General features: G+C 39.9%; 1 protein-coding gene across 6 annotated transcripts in view; it reads right to left on the reverse strand.

Annotated features, from left to right (window-relative positions):
- DIAPH2 (diaphanous related formin 2) overlaps nt 1-27,165 on the reverse strand; it is a 343,566-nt gene that overhangs the window by 262,120 nt on the left and 54,281 nt on the right. For all 6 annotated transcript variants that reach the window (XM_053374498.1, XM_053374497.1, XM_053374496.1 and 3 more), the window contains 6 exons: nt 20,685-20,759; nt 20,521-20,590; nt 18,458-18,594; nt 16,975-17,083; nt 13,051-13,161; nt 2,335-2,453 (listed from right to left, as the gene is read on the reverse strand). In XM_053374498.1, the coding sequence (XP_053230473.1) occupies nt 2,335-2,453; nt 13,051-13,161; nt 16,975-17,083; nt 18,458-18,594; nt 20,521-20,590; nt 20,685-20,759 (621 nt within the window). The remainder of the gene's footprint in view (nt 1-2,334; nt 2,454-13,050; nt 13,162-16,974; nt 17,084-18,457; nt 18,595-20,520; nt 20,591-20,684; nt 20,760-27,165) is intronic.

Genomic DNA, 27,165 nt, shown 5'->3' on the forward strand with positions numbered 1-27,165 from the left:
TTCAGAAGACATCTTAAGGCAGCCCTGTTCAGGGAAGTTTTTAACGTGTGATATTTTAGTGTATTTTTGGTTTTTATGGAAGCCGCCCAGAGTGGCTGGGGAGGCCCAGCCAGATGGGCGGGGTATAAATAATAAATTATTATTATTATTATTATTATTATTATTATTATTATTATTATTATTATTATATTAAATATAGAAGTACAGTCGAACCTTGGTTTTTGAATAGCTTAGTTCATGAACCAACTTGGAACTCAAACACCGCAAACCCAGAAGTAGGTGTTCCGGTTTGCAAACTTTGCCTTGGAAGCCAAATATCCAGTCAGAAGCAGCGCCTTCGTTTCTGAATGTTTTGGAAGTGAAACGGACTTCCAGAACGCATTCTATTCGAAAACCAAGATACGGCTTTATTCAAACTAACACTATGTACTGTTCCAAAACTTCAGCCTTCTTTGAAATCAAGATTTGATTGATGCTTGTTTGATTCCCCTCTGTCCTATCTAGTTGAGATGCTGCTCTTCTGATAAGTTACTGGGCTCCTTGAGAAGCCAGTATCTCTGTGTAATGATTTTTATGCCACTAATATCTTCAGTGCTTAGAAACATAGAATTAGTGCAAATACAATATATTACATAGTTTTATTTATTTAAATTATAAATAAATAAAGAATATAAATTATTTATTTCTATTATTTATCTATGCAGACATCAGGGTGGGGTCTTAAAACAACCAACCAAAACTAATAATATGTAATAAAATGTGTCATCAAAACAACAAAAAAGAAGATAAAACTGAGTAATTATTGAAAATTTTCCAAAAATATATAAATAATATATAAACCTGGTAAGAAAATTCTCACTTTTTCATTATATGATTAACACAGACTGACAAACCTGACCGTAAAGTGAAATTAAGCATTTCTATTACCAAGGAAGTAAGAATTGTTTTCTGAATTTTGAACTAAAGTTTTAGAAAAGTTACACTGTTAGGAAATCAGAGACATATTATTACACTTAGCACTTACCAGCATTAAGCTACTGGTCTGCTATAAGCATAAACTTAGCCTCCCCTGCCTATGCACTCCCACTACTCCAATCTGGTGCAGTTACAATGACTTTAGAAGCTTTGCAGTATCATCCAAATCTAAAGGAACTGTGATTAATCTTAACTATAGTTTGTGAAACAAGCCAACTTTCAACCAAAGTTTATGAAGTTTACTTGCTTCCACTAGCCAATATATTTTGACTACAGTTAACAGGACAAGCTGCCAAACCTCCAAAAGTGGAAAGGAAATGGGCAGGCAAGTAGGAAGGGGTTGTAGGACTGGGAACCATAAATTAGGAAGCCAAGAAGGCACAGGCTGAAAGGGATAAAATCTGTGAGAAAAGAGATGACAGAAGCATTAGGTGTAATCCTTGGTAAAGTGGTCACAAGAAACAAAAGCCAAATTAAGTGTCACCTTTGCTTTTTGAGCTCCTCTTCTACTTATGTTTAACTACAGAAGCTGGTTATCATAAGAGAAGGGAATATATGTGCCTCTTTTAAACTTACTTTTCCCTCCGATGTTTAAAGTTATGTCTTACAATACAACCATGTGCATGATTAATTGGTTTTAATTATTTTAAAATATATTTTAGCTGTTTCTATTTTAGTTGCAAGCTGCTGTCAGAGAAAAATGTGGGAAATAAATAAATAAATAAATAAAATCCAGCCTTTCCCAAATGGATGCCCTTCAGATTATTATTATTTTACTACAACTCCAATCAGTTCCACTTAGCACAGCCATATTGGCTAGAGCTGACTGGAGTTGTGGTCCAAACATCTGGTGGGCACCCAGTTGGGGAATGCTATCCTAGATCATGCAAGGTAATTCCACTAGTTGTGACTACAACTGTTACTGCAGCATTGTGACCTGAGAACCCTAAGGAGACAATGGGGTCAAGAAGAAATACTGGGGATACGAAATTTCACATACTGATTTCCATTAGTTGGCCAATTCTCTCGCATCTAATTCTCCTTATACTTTATTTCCAGACATTCAACGTATACTCTTCAATAGTTACTCCTAGTCTATAGTTTCTCAACTATCTGTTTAAATAAGATGCACTTTCTGTGAATCAAGGGGAAAGTTCCAAAAATTGTACGTATGTCTTATTGACTTATTATTAGTGCCAACTGGTCTATGCCCAGTTTGAAATAACATCCCAGCACATATTCTCCACTTCCTCATGCATGCCCCAAGTAATTAGATTATAATACTTAGCACTACTGCAAAAAACTACTTTCTGCAAGCATTCATTTCTAATAAAATTGTACAGTCCTTTAAAAGGATATTCCATTTCCACTTTGATGTCACTGAGGCGGTGGGCCAACTCAATTAAGTCTTCTTCTTTGTTTTCATCAAACACTTTCAACTGAATATCCAGTTCTTCATTCTCCTTCTCTTTTAGATCCTATTATTCCATGAAATAAATTGAATAGTTTATCATAAAACTTATCTTAATGGCATACTTTTCAACTCTTCTATACCTACGGTACAACCAAGCAAAACCACGCAGTTGAAGGTCATATGTTGAGTTTACAACCACCGTATGTTCTTCTCATCCTCTATATATTTAAGTAAGAAATATGTTTCGCCACAGTATGATACATACAGACTTAGGACTATTGGTTGCTGATACATGTACATGATACACCATAGACAAAGCAAAAGTGTAACAGAAATTTTCACCTTATTATGTACTTTATAGGCATACAAACATCAAAAACTTTCTAGATCAAATAAAAACTTGATCCAGTACAGCAGCTGAAAAATACCTTGAAGGAGTCATGCAGCTATGACACAAATTGCTTGCAACACTGACTGCATTTGAATGAAGCACATGGATATATTCAAGCACAACAGTCCCAAGTATGGCTTATTGAGAATTCTGCTTAAATTGCTGCTCCTACTCTGCCACTACAACTGTGAATGCCTATTCCATGTAATGTGCTCATTAAGGAACTGGTTTTGCTCATGCATTCTCCATGAACAGTCATAAACTAAAATACTATGTGAAAGTGTTACCTTCAGTTGCATAATCACAGTAGACTGGCATCTTTATCTTGTAGTCCTGTTGCACTATTAATGCTTGTCCACATTAACCTCAAAGTCTCAATTTGAACAATTCTAATTCAAATGAGGTTACAATGGTGCATATCTGTCCAGAATACGGAGCTCTTTCAATGAGTTTTTTTATTATTATAGACTGTCAGACCTTATGTAAAAAGGTGTTGATGGTATTTAAATTTCTGAATTTTGAGAGTGGTCTGGCTGTGACAAATTCATTTCTCAAGACTACCCATGGCGAGTATCTATCCTTGGGTGGCACTCTCTGCTGGAAATGTATTTCATTCCCAGTTGTAGGTCCTACAAGGTGAAACTCTTCCTCCTAAGGAGTGTATGTATATGATCATATCCTATTACCTTATATCAGAACAATCACTCTGCCTTCATAGACTATGAAGACATATGAAAGGATAGACATTAAATCTATCATACTGAGTATAAAGCATACTGGCTGAAGAGTACTATGTTCTAAGCAGCCTTGACTATACAGTGGAGCTGTATTCCTCCCTTCCTTTAAATGCTAAGTATGAACAATTATTGGCTGTTAATAATATGAATCTGGTTTAGTAGTTGATTTCTACCAGTTTTTGTTTGATTTAAAATACTTCTAACAAATTGCAATGTATGTATCATTACAACATAGATCTGGTGAACTTTAAACCTCACAGTATGACTATTTTGCTTTCTCCATCCTGCATAGTACTCCTGTTTTTATGTAAAACAATTTTTTGCCTAGGTTCCTACTTGTGTTTAAATACTAGAGTAATTATTAATTTGTAACACAGTAAAAACAGCATGCATCAAAGTTGTTGTTGTTGTTTTAAAAGAAAAAAAGAAAAATCCAAACTTTTACAGCATGCCACACTAGAGATTGTTGGGATTAATATATCACCTTGAAGTTCTTTTACTATGATCCCTTTTATCTCGCAGATTTCAAAAGACATTCGATAATCACAAGTGAGGACATTCAAAGACGATAATAGGAGAAGTAAGATGACCAGGTGTGGCGCCTACAACAAAAATGTCAGCAATGTGGAGCCCACAGTTAGCCACATAGAACAGAACTCACTGTATTGAGGAATGATGACTATCCCATGTTCATACCAGAAGTATCAAGTAGGCAGAGACCTGTAAGTCATTGAACCATGCAACACTAAAAACTTATCTTGTTTTTAAGTAATAATATGGAGATGTATAAATGCAAAGAAGATGCAAAGAAAGTCAAACTTTTCCCATGCATTATGCATAAATAATAAAACCTCTTGCAGGCAAAATGAAAGCATTACTTTGATGCAAACAATAGCAAACAAAAAGAAAGCAGTATATAATAATCATGTTATTTAAGAAATCAGTATGGTGCTTTTACTCACAAGAAAGCCTGCTGGATCTTGGTCTGCAATGTATTATGAAGGGGCTGAGAAACATTATCAGAAATACTAACTTTTTCTTTCTAGATTTCTAACCATCCACAATCTACTTAACTTTGAAATAGTCCTGCTGACAAATAAAGCTTAGCTGAGAGTTATCCTGAATTTAAGCTCATTGAAAAGGTCACGATCATTATCCAACACCTAGAAGTGAATGATGAATTATCCCTCTATATCAGCTACTATTTGATCCAGGCCACTATTTCAATGAAGCAGAGAAACTTAGTTCAATCTTAAGAGGCCTTAAGTTTTGAAAGACACTTAAAATATTAATAAACCTATTTTAATTTACCCCAAATGTTATTTTCACTAAAAACCTAATTATACTAACTTGAAGGCTACATACAAATAATAAGACTTGAATTTGTAGAAAAAAAGGTTTAATTAAGGGTGAACATCTGCCAGTCAGGATGTTCCACTATAAACCTGTCTGTGCAAAAGTTGTTCCTAAGAACATTCCTTAATTGATCAGACCTACTAACACCCTGCTTTATTAAATGAGTAAGCAACCGATTATCTGCACTAATCTATCACCTTCACTTTACACATCTATATTCCCTCATTAAAATGTGGATCCTTAACTGCACATTCAAATTAAAGTCTAAATTATGCCAAAGGTTAGGACATAATTATGACTGCAGACGGAATTTCAAATAACCTAATAAAAATATGAATCTAGACACCAACAGAAAATAATTTTGCCTTATATGCCTTATAAGATCCTTCGGAACCTGGCTGTAACGTATTTTGTGCTATTAACTTTTCAAGTTTTGTTCTCAAATACGAAACAAAAGCAAGCCTTGAGATAGATGTATTTTAATAAACATTTTTTTTCTGCCAGTCAACAACTATTTTAAATTTTCAATAATAAAATATGGTTATTTTTCAAACAACCTCTCTTATATTTATGTGTTGCTCAGGAAAAATGATAACTTCAATTGAAATACACCAGTTCCAATTTGTTAAAAAGGTAAATGGACCCCTGACCATTAGGTCCACTTGTGACCGACTCTGGGGTTGTGGAGCTCATCTTGCTTTATTGGCTGAGGGAGCCGGCGTACAGCTTCCAGGTCATGTGGCCAGCAGGACTAAGCCGCTTCTGGCGAACCAGAGCAGTGCACGGAAACGCCGTTTAGCTTCCCGCTGCACTATCTACTTGCACTTTGACGTGTTTTCGAACTGCTAGGTTGGCAGGAGCAGGGACCGAGCAACGGGAGCTCATGGGGATTTGAACCGCCAACCTTCTGATCAGCAAGTCCTAGGCTCTGTGGTTTAACCCACAGCGCCACCTGCGTCAATTTGTTATACCTATACTAATTTTTTTAAAGGGACGCAGGTGGCACTGTGGGTTAAACCACTGAGCCTAGGGCTTGCCAATTGGAAGGTTGGCAGTTTGAATCCCCGCGACGGGGTGAGCTCCCGTTGCTTGGTCCCAGCTCCTGCCAACCTAGCAGTTTGAAAGCACGTCAAAGTTCAAATACATAAATAGGTACCGCTCCGGTGGGAAGGTAAACAGTGTTTCCGTGCGCTGCTTTGGTTTCGCAGAAGCGGCTTAATCATGCTGGCCACATGACCCGGAAAAACTATCTGCAGACAAACGTCGGCTCCCTTGGCCAGTAAAGCGAGATGAGCGCCGCAACCCCAGAGTCGTTCACAACTGGACTTAACTATCAGGGGTCCCTTACCTTTTATACTAATTATAAAACAATGGTTTTATATATACATATATAAAAAATGGTACTGCCAGAGTCCCAACAACCTGAGCAAGCATGGAGTGGTATTTAATGCTAGTCCTACTCAGAGTAGACCCACTGAACTTAATGGGCATGACTAAATTAGGTTCATTAATTTTAGTGGGTCTACTCTGAGTAGGACTTAGTTGAATACCACCTACACTGACTCCCTCTTTTGAATGGGACAAGTAGCATTGTAAACTGAGACTACAACCAGACAAGCAAAGGAAAAGACAGTTTTTATAGAGCATTTCCATGGAGCATATGCATGTCACACAACAGTATGATATGATTACAGTTAAGTGCACAGCCCATCAACATAATTAATATAAACAATAAGCAGAAGTAGAGAAGAATGTAAAGACTAAAGGAAAACGTGCTAGCTCAATCACATCTTATATTCTGATTCCAAACTTCTGGGGGAATGTCTCACCATTATGTAGCCAAAATTGCTTGGAGAACCATAATGCTTGTAGAATACATAAAGAATGCCAGGCCCGTCTTTATGCAATCCCTTCCCTGAGAAGTTAGGAGAATGGCAACACAAGAACGGACCTTTTCTGTGGTGGCTCCATGTTTGTGGAATGCTCTCCCCAAAGGGACTCATCTAGCACAGGCATCCCCAACCTGCGGCCCTCCAGATGTTTTGGCCTACAACTCCCATGATCCCTAGCTAACAGGACCAGTGGTCAGGGATGATGGGAATTGTAGTCTCAAAACATCTGGAGGGCCGAAGGTTGGGGATGCCTAATCTGGCACCATCGTTACATGTCTTTAGGCACCAGGCAAAAACAGTCCAAGCTTTTGGACATTAAATAATTGGTGTGAGGGTGGGTGGGTATTATTACGCTTATTTAATTGTTATGCTATCTATTATTTTGCTTATTATGTTTTTATTACTGTGCCCTGTAAAATGTGTTAATGTTGTACATCGCCCTGGGATCTATTGATAAAGGGCAGTATATAAAATGAATTAATGCTGCTGGTGGTGGTGATATCTTGGGGGCGGGATGATTGGGGGGAGAGATCCAAACAGCTTAGTGAGAACTAAGCATGCTCAGTGAACACAGAATGCTAATTGGTCAGGGTGAGGGAAACGGAAAGCCAGGGTGGGTAGAAAGAAAGACAGAATGGAGTATCCAGGAAGAGGACTGATTGGCTGGAACCCTGGACAGGAACACTCTGCATATTTTGTTTAGAGTCCTTTTATATTAAAACAGAGAATTGGGAAAAAATATAGAGTAATGTCACACCCAGAAGGCAACACTTGTAGTTTAGAACCCACAAGTTTTGAAAGAATATAGTAACCATAATTTATGTAACGGCTTATGTCTTCTTTCAAAAATTCTCTAACCAAGCACAATTTACAGAAAATAAGGTGTGATCACCTCACAAAACTATTTTGTTTTCCTCGAGTTCAACCTATGGTCTATATAAACAATCCTTAGGGAAAGTCAAACTCATTAAATAGAATTAATCTAATTCTTCTTTGGCAGTGAAATAATTCAACAGAGGATTGAGGTCATAATATTTTAAAATGCTAAGGTTCTTAAGAAAATAGGTGATAAAGTTGCAGTTCTCCCCACTGAACCATATTATAGTTGCAGCATTTGCTTGATGAAATACCAAGTGTTTGATGTTATAAGAGAGTGTTGGGAAAAATTATAGCCACGTGTTAAAATGCAAAAGGCTGATGCTGCAAGGAGCACTTACCCAAGAAAGTTATTGTCACTTCTGCTATTTATACAGTATAGGGGTGGCCCTGAACAGCCCATCTAATACTATTATGGAAGTGCACTTTCAGCAACCCATTTGTTTTTGTAGCTAAATAAATTCAGCTTTCCTTGGAAAACGTAGAACCAATAATTAGATATAAGTGTTGTTCAGCTGTATACTGGGCTTTTAGAAAAAAAGAACATAACTGAAAGTATATCTTGATTTTATACTAATGGAATAAATTTAGCACAACAGCAAGCTAAACAGAGAATATGTTACATGTTTTTTTCAACTGAGGTTGATATTCAGTGTTACATTAGTAGAACCAAACGCTTGTGTTCAGCCAGTCCGATTTTTGCTCTCATTTCCCTAGACTAACATATCACAAACTGCATTGGAAGCTACCCAGGATTCCAAAAGCTGTTTTCTGTGTACCATAGGTGCAGAGGGCTACTGTTTGAGATCTTTTAAATGCTGGTCTAAGAGCCATAACTCTTATTACTTGTTTATAGGAGCTGTTTATAATAGAAAATTACAAGAGCATAGTTTTCTATTCTATATACACTTAAATTGACTAATGAGAAAAGAAGTTCTACCATCATGGCATCAGGAAGATGAGATGGATATCGGAGATTGGAATTTTTATTACAAACTTCTAGGAGATTTTAAGAGCTTGCACAGGAGTCAAAGTATACTTATAACTTCAGTTCACACAAATAGATCCAACACGGCTATCAAGTATAGGGTATGATTTGGGGAACATAAGCTGTGCCACTAACAAACTATACCCAGATTAGCTTTAGACTTGCATTACCACAACAAACCATGCCTTCTTTTATCATTTTGTGATTTCCCTTCTATATGGGCTTCAAGAAACTTTTCTCCATCACAGCTTGTTTAGAATTCAGAATCACAATCAAATATTGTTCTTGGCAACTATGATGGCATTCTATCAACTTAATTCTGGGTTATATTCAGTGCTCATGCAATGAGATTTCACCTTCATTCACTTTGTCCATGCAGCCCTCTGTGAAGCATCAAAATCAAAATAGAGAGTTGGGTCACCACGTGCCACCAAATATCTTTAACTTACTGGCAGTAGTGCCTTTGCATTAGTAAATCAGTGTGCAAACAATTCACTCCCTTTATCTGTGCTCCAGCTGTTCCTGGTAAATAACACATTCTTTATTTACCAGATTCTTTTAGGGGACCTAGAAGCTATCATTTTCAATGTCTGTCTTACCTTCTTCCTCTTAAAAAATTCTGAGAGTATTTTTTAGAAAAATAGTATGTATTTTAAATATACTGTAAAATGTTTTAAAATGCTAACTGGTAGGAGGGTGGCCTTCTTGAGGCTCCAGGAGAAAGACTTTCCAGCCTCTTCCCATTTCCTTATGCTGTGGTGACCCTTCCCGGTGGAAGCCAAACAGGAGGAAGAGAAGCTGTGCCAAGCACAGCCCCGTCTTCAACACCACCAACACACCCTAGTCTGGATCCTCAGGTTGTCCTCCCATGCTGCTTCCCCAGGCACTCTCTGGGTCTCCAGAGTTGAGTTTTTAATCTGCGCTTAATCCATGAAGGATGAAACAAGGGAGCAAAGACGAGCTGGCTGGAAAAAATATGAGGAGGGGGAAGCTTCCTCTTCCCGGTTTCCCACTCGCCTCTCTCCCCATGTCCAGGCAGTACTAAATCAAGTAAGAAAGCAAACAAGAAAAAGTGGAGTGGTAGGGTACAAAAATTGCTCAGAACTTCCCAGCTGGCTGTGCCTCCCTTTCAGCATTTAGCAAAACTCATCTCTGTGATTTCCCTACACACCCTCTCTTCAAGCATTGGACCTTATGGATGCCACCATCTTAGCACGGCAGCAGGTTCAAACATGGACCATAGGAACAGTGGCAATAGCCCCATCAGGAAGGCAGGGCTGCTGCACTTTTAATTTGAGCACTACAGAAAGAAATCCAACAGGTGAAACTCTCATGACCAGGAGTTATAAACAGGGACGTTTGTGAGGGCGTTTAGAGAGGGAGTTTGAGGAGGAGAAGCCCACAATGCTGTCTCATGCTGTGTGTGAAACCAAGAGACATGGGCATTGAGGGGGCTGCTGCAGTAACCTGTGCCATGATTGTCTTCAGCCTGAGAACATGCAAAACTACACCTGCAGCAAGTGCAAGCTGGTTGCCTTGCTGGAAGAGAAGGAACAGCAACTTGAGGTCCACCCAGTGCTATTTTTCTAGAAAGAGGTGCTGGAACTCACCATGAGCACCTCCCTTGTTCTCTTAGAATGGCAATGTAGCCCACTTGAGAGGGGCTGGAGCCCACCTGAGAGGTGCCGGGACTGAGTTCCTATGAGTTCCCACTGGAAAAAAGCCCTGGGTCCACCTATCCACACTGGGCAAGATGTGGAGCGCACCTAAAGAAGTGGGAGGCACCTAAAGAAACCAGTGCAGCTGCATAAAAAGTGCATATATACAGTGGTACCTCGGGTAAAGTACTTAATTCGTTCCGGAGGTCCATTCTTAACCTGAAACTGTTCTTAACCCTGAAGCACCACTTTAGCTAATGGGGCCTCCTGCTGCTGCTGCACCGCCTGAAGCAAAGTTCATAACCCGAGGTAATATTTCTGGGTTGGCAGAATTTGTAACCTGAAGCGTATGTAACCCGAGGTACCACTTTAATATGTAGAAGACAGGGGAAATCACAAACTAAGAGTGTACAACACTTTCAGGGAGAAGCTGAGGCAGGTCAAAGCACAGAGTGAACTCAGGCTTGCAAGAGAGGTTAAAAAGAATTTTAAAGTTTCTTCAGCTATGTTCAAAGCAAGAGGAAGGCAAGCAAGTAGTAAGTCCTCCACATGGAAAACTGCTATTGGGTGACAGAGAAAAGGCAGAACTGCTCAACATCTACTTTACCTCTGTCTTCACTCAAAAGGAAAGTGATGCCTAACCTGGTGATGACAGAATAAACAATGCAAGAAAGGAAAAGCCCAACATAGGAAAAGAGGTGGTACTTTAAATGAATTCAAATCTCCAGGACCTGATAACCTGCACCAAAGGCTACTAAAGGAGTTAGCGGGTGGAATCTCAGAGCCTTTGTCTATAATCTTTGAGAATTATTGGAGAAACTGTGAGGTCCCCACTAGAGGTGGGCAAATGTCTCCATCTTCAAAAAGGTGGGAAAGAAGACACAGTTAACTACTGACCAGTGAGCTTGACACTGATACCAGGAAAGGTCCTAGAACAGATAATTCTACAGTCTGTCTTTGAGCACTTGGAAAAGGATGCTGTGATTACTAAGACCAAACATGGATTTCTCAAAAACAAGTCACGCCTGACTAAACTCATCTCTCTCTCTCTCTCTCTCTCTCTCTCTCTCTCTCTCTCATAGTGTTACAAGTTTGATGGATCAGAGGAATGCTGTGGATATAGTGTATCTTGATTTCTGTAAGGCTTTTGACAAAGTTCCCCATCTTGTGGAGAAGCTGGTAAAATGTGGGGTAGACGAAGTAACTATTAGGTGGATTTGTAAATGGTTGACTGACCAAACTCAAAGAGTCCTCAACTAATGGTTCCTTGTCATCTTGGAAAAGAGTGACAAGTGGGATACTGCAGGGTTCTGTCCTGGGCCCGTTGTTGCTAAATGTAGTAATAAACAACTTGGATGAAAGTACTGAGGGGATGCTCATAAAATTTGCAAATGACACCAAACTGGGTGGGGGTAGTTAATGTCACAGAAGACAGAATCAGGATTCAAGATGACCTTAACATATTAGAAAACTAGGCCAAAACTAGCAAAACGAATTTCAGTAGGGACAAATGTAAGGTTCTACACTTAGGCAGGAAGAATTAGCAGCACAAATATAAGATGTGGAACACCTGGCTTGCCAGTAATACATGTAAAAAGGATCTAGGGGTCCTGGTGGACCACAATCTTAACATGAGTCAACAGTGTCATGCAGCAGCAAAAAAAAGTAAATGCTATTCTAGGCTGCATCAAAAGAAGTATAGTCTTCCAAACAAGGAAAGTATAGCCCCTTTCTATTCTGCCTTGGTCACAACACACCTGGAGTACTGTATCCAGTTCTGGGCACCACAATTTAAGAAAAATATTGACAAGCTGGAACGTGTACAGAGGAGGGTGACCAAGATGATAAAGGGCCTGGAAACCAAGCCTTATTAGGAGTGGTTGAGTGGTATGTTTAGCCTGGAAAAGAAGAAACTAAGAGGAGATATGACAGCCATCTTAAAATATCTCAAGGGTTGTCACATGGAAGATTGACCATGTTAGTCTTCTCCTGCTCTGGAGGCCAGGACCTGAACAAATGGCTTCAAAAGGAAGGAGATTCCAACTAAACAGAAAAACTTTCTGACAGTGCTGTTTGAGAGAGGAACAGTATTCCTTGGGAGGGGGAGGACTCTCCTTCCTTGGAGATTTTTAGCAGAGGTTGGATGACTATCTGTCATGTATACTTTAGCTGAAAATCCAACATTGTCGGGGGTTGCAGGGGTTTGGACTAGATGCCCTTGGGTCCCATCCAACTCTTCAATTCTATTGTTCTATTATTCTAATGATATGCTCAATATACTTGTATTGTTTAGTTACAGACGGCACCTTTTTCTTGCAATTAACAGCAAACACAAGATGGAAGTTTATTGTTATCTGTCATAATTGCAAAATTATGATAAATAATAAGTTAATAATTGCAAAATGCTTTGTTATCATTATCTTGCTCTTCTTGTAAGTCATTTGAAGATGAGGAGTTGATCCTTAAATACTGCAATTCCAGATAGCAAAGTCTATCATGCAAAGGTGGATTTAAAACCTAAATCCCCATGTCTGTTTTACTTATCCAATATACAGTATATACTAAAAACAGATAAATTCCTAGATGAACAGGATAACTAACCATGCTGTCGCATTTTGCTCCCATTTCACTATGATTACAAATTATAAATAACCATTAAAGTCATACTTGGTTGCAGCATGAAAAACTTGTGTATGATTTATCACCATAAGGCAAGCAGTCATGGTATTCAGTGCATTAGTAGTACCTCTGCAAATAACTTACTGGCAATATTTTCTTTAGTCCACAGCGCAGGAATTCGTTTCTCAAGTGTATCCTAAAATCAAGATCTTCAGGGGAAGTGACAAGGGCATTTATGAACTGCATGCAGGCTGCCTGTAATTAAAAATTATGGTAAAAGCAGCTTATTAGATTCAGCCTTCTCAATGCACACAAGCAATAAACATAGTAGGGGGGGAAACGTTCTTAAATAAGGAAATGTACATTCTAACTAAAAACTTATTTTATGGAGCAACACAGTAATATACTTTACAATAAAACTATATTGCCAATAATGCATCCCACTTAGACTGACCTCCATGAAGTATGTGCCAAAAGCTGTGCATTATAATTAAATGCTGGTGTTTGAGTTAGATATAACACTGTAGATGGTGGAACTTATTATTAACAGATATTATTAGGGCAGCGCGGCCCTTTTCATAACAAGTGGGCCACAAGAGTACTTCGACACAGAACAATGCCTTGTCATGCACATGGGAAGGCAGAGCAAGGCCAAAATTTGGCGCACACACATATACACACATCCTTGCAGCCCTCACACTGCCTTCCCAAAGGCAACTAAATGAGGTGCTAGGCTTTGGGAAGGATTGTGAGGCTCTGACAAGGTAATAGAGTCCTCCCAGCTTATTTACAAAGCTGGGAAACTGCAAACGTGACTTTGAGAAGCTGGCAGGAGGACTGGAGGACGCTGTCAGATCCTCACACTTTTTCCCCAAAACCCAGTACTTCAGGATGGCAGTGTGAGGGCTGCAGGGCAGATGGTTGTTAAATGTTGCCAAGGGCTGCTCAAGAAGGTCTCAAGGACCACAGGCAGACCTCAGGCCACATTTTGGACCACCATGTATTAGAGAGTACCAAGTTTAGCTAAAAAATTAAAAGCAAGTATTATTTGGGAAAAGCTACTGGCCAGTATTTTCTAAGAGGGAGCGAAGACAGCCTCATTTTTCACCATTTAGTTTTTTAGCAGCACTGCAAGTTATACATGAAATCTGTGCCCAGAGATACCAGAAGAGTGTAACTTTTCTATACAGACTGCTGCAAGCTGGTGAAATCTTCCAGTACCATACATGCATACAATGCTGTCATTGTACTTGCCTGAATGATCCTTGTTATGTTATGACTGTGACATGACTGAACAAGCCAAAGTACATGTCCAATCGAAAATTAATAGAGAGAAAAGGTGCCATCTGCTGTGATTGTTTTTGCCAGAAGAAATTCTGGCTTAATTGCTTGTATTAATACTGGTAAAGTGAACATTTCAGTCAGAAACGAGTTAATGAGTCTTGCAGTTGTACCTTCAGTCAAGGAGTTTGGATGAGAGAGATCATAAAACTTGCAAAAGCCTTTAAAGTGGATTCACTGTGACACCAGTATAACCAAATGCATCAGAATGGCAGTACATGTAATGCTATAAATATATGTGTTGATCTTAATATGTGATGTAAAGTTATATATTCTTGATCACAGGGAGTTTCCCCTTTTCTTTTATCTAGCTCTTACCCCTTGCCTTAGAAGCAGGGCACTGGGCACCATAACAGAAGGTCTAAAGGGCAAAATGACAATAACTTTTAAGTGTTCCCCTTAAAAAAGGAAAAGAGAACCTAGATTACTTAGACTACCACAATGCGTTCTACATGGGGCTACCTTTGAAAGTGACTTGGAAACTACAACTAATCCAGAATGTGGCAGCAAGGCTGGTGACTGGGAGTAGCCACCAGGACCATGTAACACTGGTCCTAAAGGATCTTCACTGGCTACAAGCACAATTCAAAGTGCTGGTGCTGACCTTTACAAAAGCCCTACACAACCTCAGCCCAGTATACCTGAAGGAGCATCTCTACCCCCATAGTTCAGTCCAGACACTGAGATCCTCCTTCAAGGGTCTTCTGGTGGTTCCCTCATTGAGAGAAGCAAAGTTACAAGGAAGCAGGCAGAGGGCCTTCTTGGCAGTGGCGCCTGCCCTTCAGATGTCAAGGAAATAAAAAACTACATAACTTTTAGAAGACATCTGAAGTCAGCCCTGTATTGGTAAGTTTTTAATGTTTGATGTTTTACTATGTTTTATATATGCTGTAAGCCACCCAGAGTGGCTGGGGAAACCCAGCCAGATGGGCAGGGTATAAATAGTAAAATTGTTGTTGTTGTTGTTGTTAGACTATAAGGTACAGAAACTTTTCAAGGAAATTTTGCTGTTCCACCAATAAGGATAGTTAGCAGCAGTTTGAATAAGCATTCTGCCCTTGCAAGGAGTTACAGCGATTAATTGTGATACTCTTGTCTGCAAGCAGCCTAAAGTTTTAAATAAAAGTGCAGGAAACATTCTCAACTACACTTTGGTAGAAGTAAAAATTGATGTAATGCAAATCTAGACATGTCCAAAAATACTAAATTAAAGATTTTTCAGGGAGGGGGAATACAGATAAGGACATGCTTATTTTAGTCCGTTTCAACAAACATCAGACTAAGCAGACATCTAGGCTGGCACTGGAATCATACACATCTCCATGACATTTTTATACATCACTTTTATATGTCTGGACATTTTATATCACCTAGGACCAAGTAATAAAAAGAATTTTGCTTTACATTGCTCAGTGTTACAGAAAAGAAACTTGGCAATTACACTCTTCATAACATAGCTTGCATTCATCAAAGAAAAGGGGATGCTATTGCAGCATAACCTTGACCTTTTATGGAACATAATCTTTCCTTTTGGTTCTTTCTACCACTCAAAGTTTTCATATTGTCATGTCAAGATCACAAAAATAATTTTTGTCTTATGGCCTTAACCTTACAGGGCAGAAGTCATGAACTCAATCGTTATCTCATTCACAAGTTGGTATTCCAGGACTTGATTTTACCTTTCTTGTGATGCAGAGCTAATATACAATATGTGAGGGGAAACCCTCACAGTAAACTGAGTACCGGTAACCAGCCATCTGAGTACTGTATATTCATACCTAAAAATACAATAACCTACACCACTGACATAAAATGGAAAAACCTTTCTACTATGTAGATCAGTTATGTAGACCACAACTTAAGGGACTTTGTGAGTGCGTGGCCTCCACACACACATTTGTGCACACAATTCATCTCTTGAATGCAGAAGGATTCACTCACAATTCACAACATGAAAACACTGTCCATGTAACAGAAACATGTAGCCCCATGTGTATGGCTCACATGCAGCAAGTACATAGGAAGCCGCCTTACCCTGAGTCAGACCATCTAGCTCAATACTGTCTACACTGACTGGCAGCAGCTCTCCAGAGTTTCAGACAGGGAACGTGCTCAGTCCTACCCAGAAAAGCCAAGGACTGAACTAGGGACTTTCTGCATGCAGAACAGATGCTTTACTGCTTAGCTACAGCCCTTTCCCCAAGCAACAATTGAAAACTTTTGTGACTGGGAGATAACCTGCTGACTGGTTGGATTCTGCCCAGAAGCAGAAGACACTTGAGCTAGGACAGAACTAAACAAGAGTCAGGGAGAAGGAAGGCATATTGTTGTGTGTGGAGACCATGCAAGTATTTATTTTCCCATGCTACAGCCAATGAGACTATTTTCATGTAGAATAAAGGGCCATGTTTTTCATAAACAGAGTTGTTAAAACTATTGGGCACTTAATTTCAAACACTTTCTCAAAATTTTTTATTAACACTGCATTAAAGGAAAGAAGTTGTCTAATTTCAAATGTCTAAAATATACATGAAACTGTGAATTAAAGAATCTTGAAGCAAATATTTATTTGGGTGCCAAACCTTTAGCCCTCCAAAAAAAGCTATGTCATAACTATAATCTTCAGCAGCCACTTGTTACACAATTATTTTTTTACAAATCATTTAGTATTATACAAAATAGTTTAAACTAAGATAATCGTTATGGTTGTAAACCAAGGAATCCCACCTGTAACTGCAAAGCTTCATGATTCTCAAGCCCCTCCACAATGTTTGAGAACCGCTCTCCATTATTTCTCTCAGCAGCAATTGTTATGGCTCCCAAAATTTTGTCCAGACTGAAACAGAAATTTGTTATTTTAAGAATAAGCATTATAAGGTATTCATGTACTCATAAACATATTTCTTTTTCTTAATAGGATTTTGTATTTTTTTCAAAGTATGTGTATACAAACAGAAAACTTAAACCAAGACATTATGGTTTGAATCTGAAGGTAAGTGAAGGAAGATCACAGATAGAAAATTTTCACATTCTTTCCTCCCACAGCAGTCAAATGCATCCCATTAAAAGTCTCTCTGGAAGGCTGCAGTGCCTTGCTGAACAATGTGCAGGGTGGGTGCTGGGGAAAGGGACAGTTGCTCAAACTGAGGTGGAGGTTCTCCAAAAAGGCTTCTCAGGGGACTCAGGTGAAAGAAAGGGATAGATAAGTTAAGGAAGTTCACAGAAGGAAACTATCTTAGGATTGAAGGCTATAATATTACCCTTCTCCATATTACGATATACAGTATTATGTGTTTAGAGGCAGGCAGGTCAGTTTTAAAAATTTCTCCAACATAAGGATTCATGGTTCGTTTTTTATGTCTGAAAACATACATACACACACACACACACACACACACACTTCTTGCAACATACTTCTATTATGGAATGCTGATATTAATTCTTAATTCTTTTTTTTATTCATTGTATTCCTATTCAACCTTTCCTCTGCAATGAGCTCAAGGTGGCATCCATAATTCTTCTCTTTATCATTTAATCCAACAATTACGCAGTGTGGTAGTTTAGACTGAGAGGCATTGATCGTCCCAAGTTCACCCAGTGAGCTTCTTGGCTAAGTGGGGATTTGAACCCTGGTTTCCAAGATCCACGCCCAACACACTAAACACTACACCCCACTGGCCCATGGTGCAAGAAAGTCACCACCCCTCTACTTCTCCTGTGAGAATTCTACTCAGTTCCACCCAGTCTTTCTTTCTTTGCACTAAAAAAGCATGCATTATGACACTCTCAGCAATGCAGGTCGCGCCTCAAGCCAAAATTCACAGGAAAGTGTGAAAAGAAAACATGAGAAGAGCCCTGCTAGATCAAACCAAAGGCTTATCAAATGAAGCATCCTGTTTCCCACAGTGCCAACCAGATGCCTAAAGGAAGCCCAGAAGCAAGTCATGAGAGTAACAGTCCTCTCCAGCAATTATTCCCCGGCATGCTGCTTCTGATCATGAAAGCAGCAAATAGCCATCAATACTACTGGACATTAATAACCTTATTCTCTATTCAAAGCGGGATGCTGCTGCTGTCAAGAGTAGGGATCATGAAGTCTCTTGGGCCATAAAATAGAAAGGCAAAATAGGTTGGGTGGACATACAGAAGATCTTGGATATAAAACACTGAATTTAAATTGACCAATATATAAGTGTATGATGTTACTTACACATTTTCTTCTCCAACAATACAAATGGCAGAAAGTATTTTTACTGTTTCAGTCATCATATTTGGTTGCTTTGGATCAATTGCTCTGGCAAGTAAAAGAAGGCTTCTTTCATCTCCTAGGATTCTTTGCAATCCATACTATAAAAAATAAAAATTGGAATAGTTATATCCAAAATAATTCCCCTCTATACACACATGCTAATCAAATTACAGTTTCCACAACTTGAAATAAATTATTATAATATCAAAACATCTGTGAATGATAGCGTTCTAAACCCACTTTGGGGGCAAACCCTCTCCCCTCTGTCCAGTAAATGATGGGTCAATTAGGTTTTCAAGCTTTACTACTGTTTGTGACAGATTAGCTCCAATTCCAGAGGTGATGATTTGGAAGAATCCTATCTGATCTCTGCTGGGTCTTACTTTACCTATGCTAATCAGAGGAAGCAATGAGAGAATCCAGTTTAAAAAACAACGCTACCTGATGGGATTGCTGCTTGAGGCTACCAGTTTAAATGTTAAAACTTCCTTGCTAAATTGCTTGCATTTCTAATTAAAAAGGTAAAGGTTGAATCTCAGCTGACTGAATATCCTTTGTTAAAGCTCAATGTGTTTGACTGGTTGAGCTGGTGCATCAGAATGCAAGCTATACCTAGTTCAATGGAGCTTATTCCCAGATATGTATGCATAGGTTTGCAATCATGCTACAAAAATGTTTAGTCTTTAAGGCAGGGGTCGGCAAGGTTTACCTTGCCTGGGCCGGTTCACTCCAGCGGAGATCCCTCCATGGGCTGGATAGCACGCATGTGTGAGCACGCGCACCCGTGATTTCCGGCATCTGCATCTGCGCAGACACAATTTCTGGCGCCGCGGAAGCGAGTCCCCGCACAGCACTGAGCCGGTTTAGCACAGTGCATGGGGACTCGCCAAGCGGGCGGCTCGGGGGCCGGTTAAACGACCCCCATGAGCTGCTTGTGGCCCATGGGCCTTAGGTGGCTGCCCCCTGCTTTAAGGCCACAGGACTCCTTCTGGAGAAAAACTGGTAATTCCACCTTCAATTTAGAAGGATGGGATGGGGGGATGCAGTGGACCTATATTAGAAACGAGTGTTACATACCTTGCATTGTCTTATTTTATTATCATGAAATTCCAAAAAAAAGTAAAAATATTCCAGAAAAGTAGTCTATAATGTAATAGAAAGTCAAAGTTTTTGGTTCTCTATCCTTTCTTAAGTTACCAGTCAGTAAGCTCCACTGCATTCAAAAGGACTTACATTTGTGTGCACATGGTTAGGATTGTGCTGTTAGTATAACATCTTTATAAGATCGCTAAGTATTTTTCCAGATTGAGTCCACCATGTGGACATACCAAGATGCACACCTCATGTGTTTGTGTGTGTTTCAGTGTTTCCTTAATAATAAAAAAACCTATGCGGGGGCACTTTTTTCTTGCCACTGCTCCCTCTCATTCCACATAACTCTGCAGTATCGGTGGGTTCTGAGTTTAAGTTATTCCACATGCTACCAGTTAAGATTAGCAATGGCAAACAGCATGCAGATGCATGTTCACACTCAGCTTGATCTGAGAGGCTGGAGAGAAGGAGGGCCTTTAATGATGGCCATCCATGTGGTGCATAACCTCCAATCCCAACTCAACCACACAATACTTTAATCTGTTAAATGGACATCATAACTTAGTGGACTGCAGTATGGAGCATGGAAAAAATTGTGACTGTGTTCCTACTCTCAGAAATGTAATTCCAAAATCTCGAATGTAAGTTTTCACAACACTTTATATACTGGTTAACCAATGAAGTAACTGATAAATTAGCTGCCCATTATTCTCTCTTCTGACAGAAGTAATTACAGAAAAGCAGGTAAAGTATTGTCACCCATAAGCCAAATTTCCCTTTCCTAATTTCAGCTGTTTATAAATACACACACACACACACGAGAGAGAGAGAGAGAGAGAGAGAGAGAGAGAGAGAGAGAGAGAGAGAGTCACTCATGACCACATAAACTGAACTCACTTGAAGGAAAAACCAGAAGAAACTGAAATTCTTACCTTATTATTCATAAATGCTTTGAGGCACTGTATAAGCTTATGCTGATTCTTCTTGTCAATACTTTCTTGCCTTTGGGGGGGGGGGGAGAATACCAACAGTAAGACACTGTATTAACTGCTCCCCTTTTTTAACTATCCCTTTCCCTGATCATGTCTGTACTTACTGTCTCTTGTCCAGAAGCTTCTCAAGAACATCCAACAGAAGCCCAAGCCCTTCATGTCCAAAATTGTTAACCCAGCTGTATAAAAATAAAATGCAAAATAGTTTACATTTCCTTTTTTACAGAATCACAATAGGCAAAAGTTAGTCATACGAACCAAGTGCCTGTTACAGACAAAGGGGCTCCAATGCACATACAAGAGGTTGATGGTAATGTTGAATGTGTATATAAACACAGAGTTTAACCTCCAACATCTGTCTCACCAGCCTAGTTTGTGATATTAAGGAATCCAAAACTGCTAGCATCTTATGGAACAGAAAATCCTTGTGTTATAAGTATTACAGTATTATGTGACATAATATTATTAGGTAATAAAACTACTTCACTGCCTCAACAGCAGCAGCAGCAGCACATGCACCACATGGATTAACAGTTTGTTTATCTGGAATCGTTAATCTTCTAAGCATTTTCCCCTCCCAATGGAAAAATTCACACAACACATTCACACAACAGAAACGCACACGAGCACGCGTGCACACACGAAAGGCAGTCATGGTCATAATCATCAATTAAGCTTAATAAAGCATGTTAACAAGTTAAGAGCGGTTTCAGGTTAAGAGCGGACCTCCGGACCGAATTAAGTTTGTAACCAGAGGTACCACTGTACTTGCAAAGTTCATTTGCTTCCTGTTTTTCTCTATCTTAAGGATTTCATGATTATGATCTAGAGGATATGTAGTTCAAGGCCAGAGAAAGACGAATGGACCTATGGCTCTACTAGGGATTTTGTGTTCCCTTTAACTCCTTTGAATTTAACACTACCCTGAACAATAGAAAGCAGGATTGAGACACCAACCCCACTGAAGCCCTTATTTGCATATTTTCTTACTTCTTCCCATGGATTAGTTAACATGCTTTCTTAGAGGCCTCTGTACCGCCAGTGCGCAATTTCTGATCTCATCCTGAGGTAAAGTTCTTAACCCGAGGTACTACTTCTGGGTTAGTGGAGTCTGTAACCCGAAGTGTTTGTAACCCGAGGTACCACTGTATGTCACTTTTACTAAACTAAGTATTGTAATTCAGCTGAAACTGAAATGTGTTGGAGATATAAAGGCTAAATAATGGCCAACTGTAGTCTGCAATCTAGCAACGTCCTACGAACACACATACCACACATAACCACCACTGACCAGGAAGCTGAAATATTAATGCTGAAGGAGAAGAATGAACAATAGAGTTCTGGTAAACAGTATAAGTGCAGCGAGGGAAGTGAAAGAATTTGGCTGCAGGAAAAATAGCACAGGACTTAGGGAAAGAGTTGTGTTTGGTGGTTGGAGAGCTAAAGAAAAATTCTAGGCTTTGGTTAACAAAAGACTTATTGGTGAGCCATTCTGAAGTCAAGTTGCAAGGCAGCAAGTCAAGATTCCCCTCCTATTTCCCAAAATAAAATGTCAGCAAATCTCACTGGCACGAATACCAACCCTCCACATCACTCAGACATCTCTAGATTGGAAGCCTGTGGGCAGTTGATACTCCTCTCAGAGAGCAAAATACAGACCCCCTAGGCATCTAGTTACTGATACACAGAATGTCCACTGTCCAAAGGCAGCATTTCTTTACTTTCTGGTATTATTTTTCTAACCCCATTCCCCAATGGAGTGGTTTACCAGTGAATATACAGGTAAGTTTTTCTTCTTCCTCTATGATCTCTGAGCTCTACTGAACTAGACAGATAATCAACAAATCATAACCTTTCATTTCTGAATTTCTGATAATCTCTGGGAGCACTTTTTTAAATGTTTGCATCTTCCAGATTCTTCACTGACATTCAAACTATTCTTCTACTTGTGTACATACTGTTGCATAAGTGGTACCTAAGAAACTATGACATTTCTGATGCAGCTTTCAAAGTGTTTTTAGCCACTGCTAGTAAAGCAATGCTAGTAAAGGTAAAGGTAAAACACAATATATGCAAGAAAGACTATGGATATGTGAAAATGGCAATTCCATCAACACAGAGGTCCATTAATTCAAGTCTGCACTTCCCATATAAACTGTGGCTTTTATAAAATGAGCAAATTCTTGTGCAGGAGGCAAAGCATGCCTGAAGCAACAGACTCGTGTGAAGAAATTCAGTGTTAATATGTTGTCACTTTCAATGTTAGTGCAACACCAGAGGGTAGAGTTCAGTGGTATGTATGGTATGCAACAGAATGCACCTCTAATGGTGTTCCATTCCCAGCAGTAATCTCAAAGCATAAGTCACATCACTGAACATCAAATAAAAGAGTGATATTTCAAAGCTGCATGGAGAAATAGAGAATGGTAGGAAAATAGAAAGGTGTAGTCCTCCTTGCTCCAATAATCATATGGTCAACTGTTACATGTTACAAGTTACAAGTTATTTAGTATTAAGTATGTGTAATAGTCAAGAAACTAATAAAAGTGACTTTCCTTTTGCTCTTCTTTTTTATTAGCTATCTTTAAAATGTTACTTATGGTCATGCTAGCCCATGGTACCCATCACTACCTAATGGGGGGAGAAAGACAAATGTTTTCCACAATGAGTTTACAGTTTAATCCTTACAGATTTATACAGATTCATTTATATGAGCTTCAGCACTGTCACAATGTAAACTATAAACTCATTGCAGCAAGGACCTGTGAAGGAGCAAGTACACAGGTGGCACTATATAAACAATAATATAATAACCTTATAATTTGCCTTGGGTTCCACATTTTCTTATTTTTACAATATAGTTGCTGAGGTAGATCTAGTCTTTTGAATTTATTTAAATTAGAATCATAGAATCATAGAGTTGGAAGAGACCACAAGGGCCATCGAGTCCAACCCCCTGCCAAGCAGGAAACACCATCAGAGCACTCCTGACATATGGTTGTCAAGCCTCTGCTTAAAGACCTCCAAAGAAGGAGACTCCACCACACTCCTTGGCAGCAAATTCCACTGTCGAACAGCTCTTACTGTCAGGAAGTTCTTCCTAATGTTTAGGTGGAATCTTCTTTCTTGTAGTTTGGATCCATTGCTCCATGTCCACTTCTCTGGAGCAGCAGAAAACAACCTTTCTCCCTCCTCTATGTGACATCCTTTTATATATTTGAACATGGCTATCATATCACCCCTTAGCCTCCTCTTCTCCAGGCTAAACATGCCCAGCTCCCTTAGCCGTTCCTCATAAGGCATCGTTTCCAGGCCTTTGACCATTTTGGTTGCCCTCCTCTGGACACGTTCCAGTTTGTCAGTGTCCTTCTTGAACTGTGGCGCCCAGAACTGGACACAGTACTCCAGGTGAGGTCTGACCAGAGCAGAATACAGTGGCATTATTACTTCCCTTGATCTAGATGCTATACTCCTATTGATGCAGCCCAGAATTGCATTGGCTTTTTTAGCTGCCGCGTCACACTGTTGGCTCATGTCAAGTTTGTGGTCAACCAAGACTCCTAGATCCTTTTCACATGTAGTGCTCTCAAGCCAGGTGTCACCCATCTTGTATTTGTGCCTCTCATTTTTTTTTCCCAAGTGCAATACTTTACATTTCTCCCTGTTAAAATTCATCTTGTTTGTTTTGGCCCAGTTCTCTAATCTGTCAAGGTCGTTTTGAAGTGTGATCCTGTCCTCTGGGGTGTTAGCCACCCCTCCCAGTTTGGTGTCATCTGCAAATTTGATCAGGATGCCCTTGAGTCCATCATCCAAGTCGTTGATAAAGATGTTGAATAAGACCGGGCCCAATACAGTACCCTGTGGCACCCCACTAGTCACTCTTCTCCAGGATGAAGAGGAACCATTGATGAGCACCCTTTGGGTTCGGCCAGTCAGCCAGTTACAAATCCACTGAGTGGTAGCATAGTCGAGATCGCATTTTACCAGCTTCTTTACAAGAATATCATGGGGCACCTTGTCAAATGCCTTGCTGAAATCAAGGTAGGCTACATCCACTGCATTCCCTTCATCTACCAGGCTTGTAATTCTGTCAAAAAACGAGATCAGGTTAGTCTGACATGACTTATTTTTCAGAAATCCATGCTGACTATTGGTGATCACAGCATTCCTTTCTAGGTGCTCACAGACTGTTTGCTTAATGATCTGCTCCAGAATCTTCCCTGGTATTGATGTCAGACTGACTGGGCGGTAATTATTTGGGTCCTCTCTTTTCCCCTTTTTGAAAATAGGGACAACATTTGCCCTCCTCCAGTCTGCCGGGACTTCGCCTGTTTTCCAGGAATTCTCAAAGATGACTGCCAGTGGTTCTGAAATCACATCTGCCAGTTCTTTTAATACTCTTGGATGCAGTTCATCTGGCCCTGGAGACTTGAATACATCTAGACTAGCCAAGTATTCTTGTACTATCTCCTTAGTTATTCTGGGATGTGTTTCCTCTGCTGAATCATTTGCTCCAAATTCTTCAAGTCGGGCATTGTTTTCTTTATCGGAGAAGACTGAGGCAAAGAAGGCATTGAGGAGTTCAGCCCTTTCTGTGTCCCCTGTTTGCATTTCACCATCTTCTCCTCTGAGTGACCCCACTGCTTCTCTGTTCTTCCTTTTGCTACGAACATACCCATAAAAGCCTTTTTTGTTGCTTTTAACCTCTCTAGCAAGCCTGAGTTCATTCTGTGCTTTAGCTTTTCTGACTTTGTGTCTACACGTGCTGGCTATTTGTTTGAATTCCTCTTTGGTGGTTTCCCCCCTTTTCCATTTTTTGTACACATCCTTTTTTAATCTTAGTTAAAAGTTCTTTAGATAGCCACCCTGGCTTCTTTAGGCACCTTCCATGTTTCCGTCTCAATGGTATTGCCTGAAGTTGTGCTTTTACTATCTCCCTCTTAACAAACTCCCAGCCATCATGAACTCCCTTTCCTTTTAGTATTACTGTCCATGGGATCTCACCCAGCACTTCCCTAAGTTTTATGAAGTCGGCTTTCTTAAAGTCAAGAAATTGAGTCCTAGTATGCTTGGCTGCTCCTTTCCGCTGTATAGTAAACTTCAGAAGAGCATGATCACTCGCGCCTAATGATCCTTCCACTTCTACCCCACTAACCAGGTCATCAACATTGGTTAGGACCAGATCTAAAATGGCTGTTCCTCTTGTTGCTTCTCCCACTTTCTGGACAATGAAGTTGTCTGCAAGGCCAGTGAGGAATCTGTTTGACCTTATGCTCTTGGCTGAGTTTGACATCCAACAAATATCCGAGTAATTGAAGTCCCCCATTACTACTATCTCCCTTCCTTTTGCATGCTTGGCCATCTGTTCCAGGAAGGCATCATCTATGTCCTCCGTTTGGCTTGGAGATCTATAGTAAACTCCCACAATGAGGTCACTGTTATTCTTCTCTCCCTTAATTTTGACCCAAATGCTCTCACTTTGGCTTTGAGGTTCTAAATCTTGGATCTCTTCACAGGTATACACATCCCTGACATATAACGCCACTCCTCCTCCTTTCTTGTCTGGTCTGTTTCTCTGAAATAGATTGTATCCCTCCATTATTACATTCCAGTCGTGGGACTTATCCCACCAGGTTTCAGTGATTCCTATTATGTCATATTTAGTTTGCTGTACCAAGAGCTCAAGCTCATCTTGTTTATTTCCCATGCTTTGCGCATTAGTGTACAGACATTGAAGTCCATTAATCATTCCCCCGTGTCTCTTATTTAAGGATTTTTTTCCTCTCACCACTAGGTCTGCGTGCTGTTTGCTCCATTCGGTCTATGACATTTGGATGATCATCTTCATCAATTGATAGACTCCTACCTTCAGGAGCACTGTCTCCCTCCCCCACATTAGTCAGTTTAAAGCCCTCCTGATGAGGTTTCTGAGATTTTTGGCAAAAACATTCCTCCCAACCGTTGTGAGGTGCAGCCCATCGCTTGCCAGAAGTCCATCTTCAAGAAACTGCAGTCCGTGATCTAAGAATCCAAACCGTTCCTGTTTACACCATTTGCGAAGCCAGTTGTTCACTTCCACTATTTTTCCCTCTCTCCCTGGGCCACGTCGTTCAACTGGGAGGACAGATGAGATGACAATTTGTGCATTTAATTGCTTCAATTTCCTGCCCAGAGCCTTGTAATCTCTTTTGATCTTCTGGAGGCTATTGCTTGCAGTGTCATTGGTTCCCACATGAACCAAGAGGAAGGGGTATTTGTCAGTGGGTTTTATGATTCCTTGCAATCGTTCAGTTACATCTTGGATCTTAGCCCCGGGGAGACAGCACACTTCCTGAGACATCTTGTCAAGCCCACAGATCACTGCTTCTGTTCCCCTCAGTAGGGAATCCCCTATCACCACTACACGCCTCCTCTTAGGTCTGGTCGGGGTTCTTCCGTGAGCTGTCCGTTCCAAGGTCGCCTGCACATTCCCTGAGGACTGACTTTGCTGCTCGTCTTCATATACCTGATCGACTGTAATGAGGGAGAGATCCTCAAATGGAGTCTGCTCTTCGTCTTCCATGCTAAGGGAGAGGACCTCAAAGC

The sequence above is a fragment of the Podarcis raffonei genome, chromosome Z (genome assembly GCF_027172205.1).
Source record: "Podarcis raffonei isolate rPodRaf1 chromosome Z, rPodRaf1.pri, whole genome shotgun sequence".
NCBI classification, from domain to species: domain Eukaryota; kingdom Metazoa; phylum Chordata; class Lepidosauria; order Squamata; family Lacertidae; genus Podarcis; species Podarcis raffonei.